Raw genomic sequence first — 10,667 nt, 5'->3', positions numbered from 1 at the left:
ATACCTAAAAGCCTGATGCAATTTCGCCTACTTAAAATGGTCAGATTTTAGTCCTGTAAAAATATTTGAACTATTAAAAAAATATGATGTACCTATTCACTGTCATGATAATAACGACTGTACCTTTCCAAAAAAATAATTTTTTATATAAAGCGCCTTGAAGTGTTCTCTGGAATATTTTTCTCTTTAAATTTTATATTAGGTGCTTTAACTCTAAAACCAAAATTAAGCGAGCTCTACTGTGTCTACATAAATGTTTTTACCACCAATGTCACCGGGACAACGCTCTCTTAAGTAGATATTAAAAAAAAAAGGATAGATTCAAGTATTGTACAGTTCATTTAAACTTCAATCTACAACATTTTTCAATTTCATGAAACATGTTAAATATTTGGCATAGCTTAGACTAAATACAATAGTTAAAGCCAGTTTAGATTTTATACTTATAAGATATTTAGAAAATGCATGGCAAGTGTAAACACATTTAACACTTTCTTATTATAGACTACTGTTATTGGTATTTTATAATTTTTATGTAAGGTAGTAGCGTTAGGTCCGCAGCCAGCTATAAGCCCAAAAATGCCAAATCTAAACCGTTTAAGCCCCGATCGGTGGGAATAACAGACGTTAAACATAAGAGAGAGATGTAAGGTGCTACCATACTCATGAACACCCATGTGATAAGAAATATACTACAATGTGAGTATAACTATTAGGTCCATTACAATTGTTTTATTCACAAATCTGAAACCTCATAATTCAGATTTGTATAGAACTTACACACTTTTCAAATTTACCAATTTGATGATATGTCTAGATATAATTAAAAGTAAATGTTCACATTTTTAATTGTAAAAAATTATACAATATGTTAATGATAAAAATTGTAAATTCAAAATACATAAACATAAAAAATATAACAGCATTATAGTACATCTTAAAACCAATTGTATGTTTAAATATCAACACCAATGGATATAGGTGTCCATGAAGAAACTATCTTCTGAGAACACTTTGGACATTTGGCACTGCCAATATTTTTGCTGTAAGTCGTCAAACAATGGCCATGTATAAATTTATTACATGAAACACATTGAATTCCGTATGCTACAACACTCATACATCCCATGCATTTTTTACTTGAAAATTTTTCAACTAGGTATCCATCTAATTCACTAACTGCTAATGGTGATAAATAGATATTTTTTTCAGCGTCCGCTGTTAAATATTTTCTTCTAAACAAGTTATCCAATATGTCATAAAATGTATTGAAGGTTGTGTATTTTGCAATCATTTCGTCGTAAGGCACAACTCCTCCTGATAAAATTACAAAATTGACAATTTCAACAAACAGAGTTTTTACTGGATCTGTTTTACAATTAAAATCATCAACAAACAATGCAATAAACGCATAGTATATGTTACTATCTTGTTCGCAAACTCTTTTACTTATTTTGAATTCTAATGGCGCAATCTTGGTATTAATAAGTTCAATAGTATTGTCCAAGTCTTTTTCAGGAAAGAGACTTCCATTCACAATGTTCGCATCTTCTTCTGTTACCATTCTGTTAAACATAAAGTACTGCAAGAACTGTTTGTGTTTTTCTGAATAGGCCATCTTTAAATCGCTTTCAATAACTACCGGAAATACAAGAAATCCTATTATTACGGATAATGATTGTTATTTTTTAAATGAAACTAGGAAATTAATCATTTCTCTAGGTACTTACACGAATAATGTTTTTTTTTTTTGAACTAGGCGATATTTTAAGTGACGATAATTCAAATAAATTTGCAGATATTAAATAATACAAAACCGATAATTATTATGTAGTTATTAATAAATTAATAATAGAAAAGAAGAAATCCCGTTCGACGAACACCAGCACCACTTTTGAGTTTTGTCGTTGTAAGTCTTGTAACACAACAATGAGAATAAAGTTTTCAAAAATTGGTAGATAAATTCAACGACTATCCAATATATTATCTGAATTTAGGCAGAATGTAGCGGGAATTGTTGTATAACATAAAAAATGATAACGTGTGATAGGAAATAAAATATGTTACATAACCTTTAAAATACCTGTAGTGCTATCAGCGATTTTATCAAAAACCCGCCAAGAGAAATTTCGTATTTTAAAATCAAAAACATTGCCTTTAATTAGGTTCTTAGCTTTATTGCAAATTGTAGTTAAATATTTATCATTTCTGTATTGAAAAATGTATACTTGTGAATTGTAAAATGAAAAATGAATTGTAAAATTATACAATGTCAATTCATAATAATATATCTAATTTATAAGAAACACTTAAATTTTAAATGTTATAACATAATAATAATTTTATTGAAATTTCCCGCAAATTATTGATATTAATATTTAAATAAAACGTTATTTCTACTTATTACCTTAATTATTTGAAAATTTCAGAATTTTACTGCCTATTATAAATAATTATTAGTTTTACCACATCTTACATAGGTATTCTGTAGTTTAAAAATGTAGGTAGGAGTATTGTCTTCAATCGTGTCGTTTGAAAGAAACATTATTTACAAAAGTCGGTAGAGCAAAGAAAACGGAAGAACTGTCCCCAATCGTTTTTTGTCGCAATTTCTTATCATTGACTGGTCCGTATTGTAATACAATACGCTGTATTTAAAAGGGAATTCGAGAGCAGTGACTAGTTTTTTGATAATATTGGATAAACGTAAGTGAGTGTCAGATAATATTATTATATTAGTCATCGAATATCTTTCTTGATGACTAATTAATATCAAAATTTATAGATTTGAGATTTGTGACGCTGAATAAATATTTAAAAAGAACCTATCGCAGTTTTTTTTTTAATTTAAATTAAATTTTTAGTCATTACTAAGCTATGACCGATGTACAACTAGGTATGTTGAAGATGGAGCGGCCCGATTTACAGATATATATATAAAAATGACAAGTATATCCGTGATAATAAAACTTGAATATTTAATAAAGACAATTAAAAAAAAAAAAATTAAGAAGTCAAATTATTTATGTTATTACAAACTATGTGTTGAGTGTTAGAAAATAGATGTTACTTCACGTATCATGCCCAAACCGACCCTCATCTATAGTTTATGGTCCACTATACTACTAATTGTTTACATATTTCAATTTGAATTAAAAAATGTTAAATATTTTACACCATTTATTTTAATTTAAATGACCAATCGTTTTTAAGGGGCCTCTACGCTGGCATTTATTACGGCGAATTGTATAGACAATTTTTCGATAATTCTTAACATTAAGCTAAACATTTTTAAACATACCTACACCATAGAACATTATCATAGAAAAGAAGTATCTAATTTTATAATTCATTTTTTTTTCAACATTTGTAACGCATATTATAGCCTATATAGGATCTATTTTTGTACAAAAACATATATGTTTCTTTCTACTTCGAACGGTACTGTTCCTAAGAATACTTTGATTTAAGTTATGAAAAAACATTTGAATTCTTCATAACATTTTCAGCGCATTTTAACTGTGGCATAATTTAAAAATTATTTTTAGCTAATTAATTGTTTCAATGTAAAAAACTGAAAATGTAAACTTTTTTTTACTAAAATAATTAATTAACGAAAAAATAATTTTTAAGTTCTGTCACAGCCAAAATGCCAAGAAAATTTTATAAAGAATTCATATGTTATTTTCAAAAATTAAATCAGAGTATTCTTAGGAACAGTACGTTTGAAGTAGAATGAGTCGTTTTTGACCAAAAATATACTGATGTAGAGGCCCCATATTTATTATATGACTCACAATATCACAGCCGGTAAGCAGGTATCTTATCTATTTAAACCGGTGTTATCGTGAGCAAACAATTGATATAATAAGAAAAATTAAATAAATAATTAGAAAATGTTACTCGGCTTACTCCTCTTATGTTGCTATTGCTATAAGTATAACGTTTGCTGAATTACGTTGGTTGTTTTTTAGACAAATAAAAATCTAAAAATCTGAAAATATAAACAAGTAAGTGCTAAGTGGCTGTTTAATTACTCTTATTTCTAATTTAGTAATTTTCATTTATATCGTTTGACTTTTGCGTTTCGGATTTTACTGATTTTTTCTCTCCAAATTGTCCACCAAAACAATATAAAATTAAATTGTACTAATCTGTTAAAAATAATGTTTTTTTTTTAAATGGGCGAATCATTTTTTTTAATGTTCTTATACTGATACATCAAACACGTATTGAAACGTCTTTATCTGTTTACAAACTATTGTCAGAACACGCATTTCAAATTTCAGTTTTTTTTATTCATAGAATCTTACAAATCTTACATATAAATAAAAGTTGATAACTTTTTTAAAAATTTAAATTGTTTTTAAAAAAACCCTTACAAGGAACTTAATTTTGAGCATCAAAGTCCAATAAAAAATTAAATATTAAAAGTACCTATACGTAGTAAAAAAAAAATTCCCATATTTTCAAAAACGCATCACCCATAACGAGTTTAATTTAAAATCAGGATATTCTTATTGTGTTAAATAGTGTAAAAAACTATTAATCAAAAATTCAAGATCCAAAAGTCATCTTGTATGGTGTAAAACTTGACTTGGAACTGATATATTATGTTTTAGATAAGGCTAATTTTATAATTACTAAACAAACAAACGCAGAAAAAGTACACTTATATAATAATACAAGTAAAACAACTATGGATTTTGATATGCAAGAATATTTCAACAACTTTTATATATTCTTGAAGTAAGTCATAAGTGAGCTGTCATTAATTAATACACTCTGTGCAATTATTATTATCGATTAATATTTTAATTTTAATGTGCCTTTTCAAGTAGCGTACCGGTCTCCGTGGTGTATGAACTTCTTTCTTAACTGTACACATATATTAATTGAACTATTGGGGCAAAATACAACAATTTCCAGATAAATATTAAAAAATCAATATTATAATAAAAGCAATAGTTGGAAATAATGAAAATGTATAAAACCCCTGGTTAAAAATATTGTAAATTTTTGGTATTGTATATTTTGATATTGCTATTCAGAAAATGTTTTTTAACAATTGAAACTTATAGTTCTTTATTACTACTAAATTTTAGGGTTTAATTTCTGAAAATTAGACTAAAGGTAGATCTTGAATAGGCCTATTACATATACAATTGTCTCAAAAAACTAGTCAAATTTTGTTTTATTAAAGAAAATAAGTTTGATATTTATTTTCAGAAAATGTTTTTAACAATTAAATCTTAAAATTTTTTAAAACTACTAATGAAAATAAATATATTTTTCTAGGGACAAAGAATTTTGTGATGTAACCTTAGTTACTGATGAAGGCTTACAAATAGCAGCACACAAAATTATATTAGCTTCTGCGAGTCGTGTGTTTTATACGATGTTCAATGGTCATTTTAAAGAGAGAAATGAAAATGAGATTCTTTTAAAAGACATGGATTTTAAAATTTTAGAATCAATCGTCAATTTCATATACACTTTTAAAATTGATATTAAAGAAAATAATTTTGAGGTAAAAAATCCGCACTAGGATATGGTTGTTGCCTAGAAAAAAACTCCTATGTGCTAAAACCTAATTTTTCAGGAGACATAAAAACGATTTATAGTAGGTAACACATAAGAGGTTTTATTTTTTATTTATTCCACAATGAAGATAGCACGATGGAGATTTTATCTTATGATAACTTATGTTTTTTTGTATGCAGGGATACCAAAACCTCAAAAACGTAAAATTGGCACTTAGGAGGTTTTTATGCGGCAACAATGATATACAATTTATTAAACATATTGTTATAATTCTATTGTTAATTATAAAATAATATAATTGTTTAGAAACTATTGATGGCTGCCGAAATGTATGATATAAGTGGTATAAGAGAATTGTGTTTCAAATATATTAAAGAAAACATAAATCTTACAAATTGTGTTAGTATTATGAAGATTTCCGAGTTAATACAATCGGACAAAGAGATTAACAGTTTTTGTTGGGCGTATATTTTAAATAATTTCACGTGAGTTTTCTGGTTTTGAAGTAAGATTATAAATATTTTTGAAATAATAAAACATCAAATTTTTATAGCATGATTGTGAATTCGCCTTTAGAAGCAGAAAAACTATATGAGTTTCCAATTGGCGATGTCCTTAAAATTATTAAACATGATGATTTAGTAGTTGATTCTGAAGAAAAGGTTTCTAAATTAAGATTAAAAATATTGTTAAATTTTGCATTACCCTTAACTTGGTTAGGGCTAATTTTTAAAAATCTAAAATAATTGAAGAGTGAATTTTTCAAACGTTCTAAGTGCTAAAATATAAAAATTAAACTTTATAATTTGATTTCTATTTTACCCGTTGCGGGAAACAATTTTGTACATTTGTCAAGTGAGGAATAGTTGTTTATAAAAAAAAACAACCATATTTAACACTTAAAAATATGCTTAAGTGTTTCCGGTAATGAATAAAATACAAATCAAATTATAAAGTTCTATTTTTTTGCTTTGGCACTTAGAACGTTTGACAAATTCACTCTTCAATTAAAATACTAGTACTCTTTAGATTGGTCTTGGAAAGTCATAAAATAATGGCAATATTTTTAATGACACAATGCCAATTTAAAGGATAATTATTGTAACTTTTTTTAGAAAAATTAATTATTTTAATGTCATTACTATTGTTACAATTACCTATTGATAATATAACCACTTGTTTTAGGTATTTGATTTTATCATTGGTTGGATAAGCTATAACACAAATGAACGAACGCATATGTTGTTGGATCTAATGAAATGTATACGGTTACCTTTAATTTCAATTGAAGGACTTAAACGGATTTGTAATGAACCATTGGTATCAAATAACAAAGATTTTAAGTATACGTGTGAGTATTTTTCAATTGGGGTATGTTTGCATTCGCTCCACATTTTTGTCTTAAAAAAATATTGGCTGTTTTTATATTATTTTATTACTATACTCACAGATTTTTTATTATTATTTATGTTTAGTTATGATGGACATGTTAAAAGAAATGAACAATACAAAACCTCTATATACACAACGAAGAGTTCCTGCATCAAATGTATGTAGACATAATTTTTAAAACTAGATATTTACATGTTATAGGAACACCTGAAAATTGTTTTATATATTTGTATTTAGATTATTGTTGCAATTAATGGTCCTTTCTTTAGAGGCGATTCCTGTATAAAGTATATGGATATTAAAAACTATGATGACTTAAAATGGAAATCGAGTGATCATTTATTTTTTTTTCCTCCACGTTTACATACAACGATGGTGCTCTCGGAAAATGGGATAATACTTGCCATTGGTGGGGTAGGTGAGTCTGCTAATTATGTCAATCTCATAGATGAGCTTGATCTTACGTCAAAATCAAAGCAATGGGTTACTACAAGGCCATTGAATCAACCACGAATAAATTTTGCTGTTTGTACTTACAAGCAGTACATATATGTCGTATGTATTAATTTGATTGTAGTTTACATAACGAAAACACATTGTTTACAAGATAATGTTTTTTTTATTTATATGATATAGGTCGGAGGCTGTGATTTCTCAAGTGAGAATATGTCGAATTCTGTAGAATACTATGATACAAATTCAAAAGTATGGACCGAAATTATTGAACCAATGCCCACTGCTCGAGCCTTGTGCAGCTCTACAATATTTAGTAATAAATTATATGTTGTAAGTAAACACAATTTTACCATAAAAGCCATGCATAAGTACTAAATAAGTTTCTACTTGTATTTTATTAATTTGTACAACAAAATAATTGTAAAATATTCATTTTAATAAGTTAATATGGTTCGTAAGAATCTAATCATGTACTATTGTTTTATATAGTTTGGTGGAGATAATGGTAATTTTCTTGCAACTGTAGAATACTATGATTTTGAAAAGAAACATTGGAAAAAACTGGATCCTATGCCGATTTGTAATTATCGCATTGGTATATCAACAATAGAAAATGTAATTTATCTTGTTGGTGGTCGTAGAGCACCTGAACGAGTTTTTAAGTTCGATTTACAACATTATAAATGGGATGAAATGCCTAAAATGAACATGGCAACATATGGAGATTGCTCAAGTCTGTATATATTTATTCGAGTAGGTAAATTATACATTATTTTACTCATAATTATTTTAAAATGCAGGTGTTGTTATCATGAAAAACGACTTATTCGTGTTTGTGAATGATGGAGGAACAGTTCATTGTGAAAGATATGACAAAGAAGAAAAACAATGGAAATTGGTAGACAAGGCAGGAGAGCAATCATACGAATTTTGTCATATGATTACTTTTAATGATACTGCTCTTAAATCCTATAGTATATATTTATAATATTTTTTTTTTTCCATTTTGTTGTTGATGATACTTTGGGAGAACTTTATTATGTAAGATATGACACAGAAAAAAATACATGGTGCTAGTTGACAGGGCTATCTAGAGATCTAGGGAGCTATCAAATGATTTTTCTCAAAATATTATTGCTTTTAATGATGTTAATATCTGAAAATATCATGGTATTCACAAAAAAAATTTTTTTATTAATAAAATCTTATGAGTAAAAATTAGTTTTAAAATTATTTATTTACTTTTTTTGTCCTTTAACTTTGATTGCAAACTATACAGTACATACTTACGGCATAACTTAATTAGGATTTAAGAAAATCATAAGAAAACTTCAAGAATTGTTTCCCTTGTACAAACCATGTCTTAGATTAAACATATGTAGGTAATTGTTATAGGTATTTATAGTATATTATGTTTGTAAATCCATTAACTAATACAGGCGCCGAATGACCATGGCTCAAGCAAACGGTGAAAATCTTACATAATATACACATTTCAACAAGACTGTTCTTATATCTTGTTACTGCAGTTTGTCCTAACGGTATACATTTATAATTCGAACTTTAAAACAAATATGATATTTTCCCTATAATATCATTATTGGATTTCGTAATAGGTAGTGGGGTTTTGTGTGTTAAACTAATGGTTAAAGTAAATATTGAAGGTGGTAGTATAAATGAGTAAATATTCATGGCATGACAAAATGATAAAAGCAGAGTATTTATGTATATCTTAAGGTCATTAGTACAATTGTACTAAATAACTGTCCTACTTTTTTCCTGTAGTGGTCGCACAGTCTTAACATTTTGATGGAAAATTCGGCGATTTTTTTATACTTCAATTAAAAAGGGTTATATTAAAGTAAATAAAAACAAAAAAAAAGTGAATTTTACAAACAGTTAATCAAAACGAAGCTATTAGAGATATCAACAAAACCGACGTTAAACCAAAACCTATTAATTCAAACGTGGATATTTATATATATTAAAAAAGAACAATTTATCTAACTAAATAATTAAAAATAGTCGTTAAAATGCATTACGATTATTGTAGAAATTGCATTTTTTAAAAGAAATTTCAAAAGACTACGGCTATATTGATTGATGTTGTAAACTTCAAAGTTCAATCAAATTCTATTTCACTAAAAAAAAAAAGCTTCACACGCATATTTAAACTAATATACAGGTTGATATGAAAGATTCCAAAATAACCCCTCGACAAATTATCTTTTCGAAGGAGAAAAATTACAACGACCTTAAAATATCATTGTATGATAAAAACTAAAAATGATTCACAATGGTATTTTTTCATAATTTTAGAAAGTTTTCAGTAAGTCAGATGGGCCATGAAATTCTAAAGACCCTGTTTTTGTCGACGTTGGGTGCACATTATTATAACGCAACCTCAATATGGGTATCTAAATAATATTTAGCCTTTTCAACGTGTACAATTTTTTTTTTTATAAACGATTACTTCATGTAAACCGTGGAAATAAAAACGCATATCAAATCACACAAGCGTTTTTCTAAAGTAAAAACATTGTTTTTTCGAGTTGCGCCAAACAATGCTATTTCAAATAAAAAATCGTATTTTTTATTTTTGTTTACTTTTAAGCTCGGTGTTACTTTTGAAACACACGCGACAATGCGAAAAACTATATAAAAACCTAACTTTCTTACAATTCAAATATTTTATACATGTAAACGTGGTCTTATCATTAATGAATCACCCTGTATATATATATATATATATATATATATATATATATATATATATATATACCAATATAACTCTTAGGATTCTGATGACCATTAAGATAAATCAATCAATTTGTTTAATATATTAAAATATTAGAATAACAGGATTTAGTAATAAATTTGTCGGTACACGTGTATTAATATGTGGTGTTATTTTAACAATGAAGTATTATTTTGTTTTCGTCATCGATGCGCCTTAAAGTAGTCAGAGGAAACGAATATATAGCCAAATAACGACTGAAAACGCATAGTACTTTTCTTAGGGGTTTAAAAAGTCCCTTGAAGGTCGACTTTTTAAACTTAAATGGTAACATATACACTTAATTACTTTTTAAATAAAGAATATTTTGCCAAAAATTTAGAGCAATTTCTAACAATTTATACTTCGATTCTCTTTTTGATATTAATTCCTTAGAGTAACAATAATTGGGGAAAATAGTGAAATTTTTATAAACAATCGAACAATCGTTGGCATTAGTGACAACCTTATTTTTTTTTTGCAATACAGCTGCTATGGC

The 10,667-nt window shown here is 26.9% G+C and overlaps 2 protein-coding genes across 3 annotated transcripts; one reads left to right on the top strand and one right to left on the bottom strand.

The window, feature by feature from the left end:
- Positions 1-793: 793 nt before the first annotated feature.
- On the bottom strand, positions 794-1,986 carry LOC126838610 (uncharacterized). 2 transcript variants are annotated; one of them, XM_050573156.1, is made up of 2 exons: positions 1,731-1,986; positions 794-1,659 (listed from the first exon to the last, which is right to left on the bottom strand). In XM_050573156.1, exon 2 carries the CDS (start codon positions 1,616-1,618, stop codon positions 956-958), a length of 663 nt encoding a protein of 220 aa, XP_050429113.1. In that variant the 5' UTR covers positions 1,619-1,659; positions 1,731-1,986; the 3' UTR covers positions 794-955. The 2 variants fall into 2 exon arrangements, with proteins under 2 accessions (XP_050429113.1, XP_050429111.1); XM_050573154.1 differs by having other exon boundaries at positions 795-1,638.
- Positions 1,987-3,893: 1,907 nt separating this feature from the next.
- LOC126838498 (kelch-like protein diablo) lies at positions 3,894-8,563 on the top strand. Its single transcript, XM_050572988.1, has 11 exons — positions 3,894-4,010; positions 4,623-4,749; positions 5,299-5,530; positions 5,851-6,029; positions 6,098-6,206; positions 6,730-6,895; positions 7,020-7,093; positions 7,174-7,491; positions 7,573-7,722; positions 7,882-8,125; positions 8,193-8,563. The coding sequence occupies exons 2-11, from the start codon at positions 4,700-4,702 to the stop codon at positions 8,378-8,380; spliced, it is 1,710 nt and encodes a 569-aa protein (XP_050428945.1). The 5' UTR covers positions 3,894-4,010; positions 4,623-4,699; the 3' UTR covers positions 8,381-8,563.
- The last annotated feature ends 2,104 nt before the right edge of the window (positions 8,564-10,667 follow it).

The sequence above is a fragment of the Adelges cooleyi genome, unplaced genomic scaffold, assembly GCF_023614345.1.
Source record: "Adelges cooleyi isolate 19-005CV unplaced genomic scaffold, UGA_ACOO_1.1 ACOO_flye_CR_arks_rails_tigmint_CR_PRNA_30, whole genome shotgun sequence".
NCBI classification, from domain to species: Eukaryota; Metazoa; Arthropoda; class Insecta; order Hemiptera; family Adelgidae; genus Adelges; species Adelges cooleyi.
This window is presented reverse-complemented; position numbering and strand designations above follow the sequence as displayed.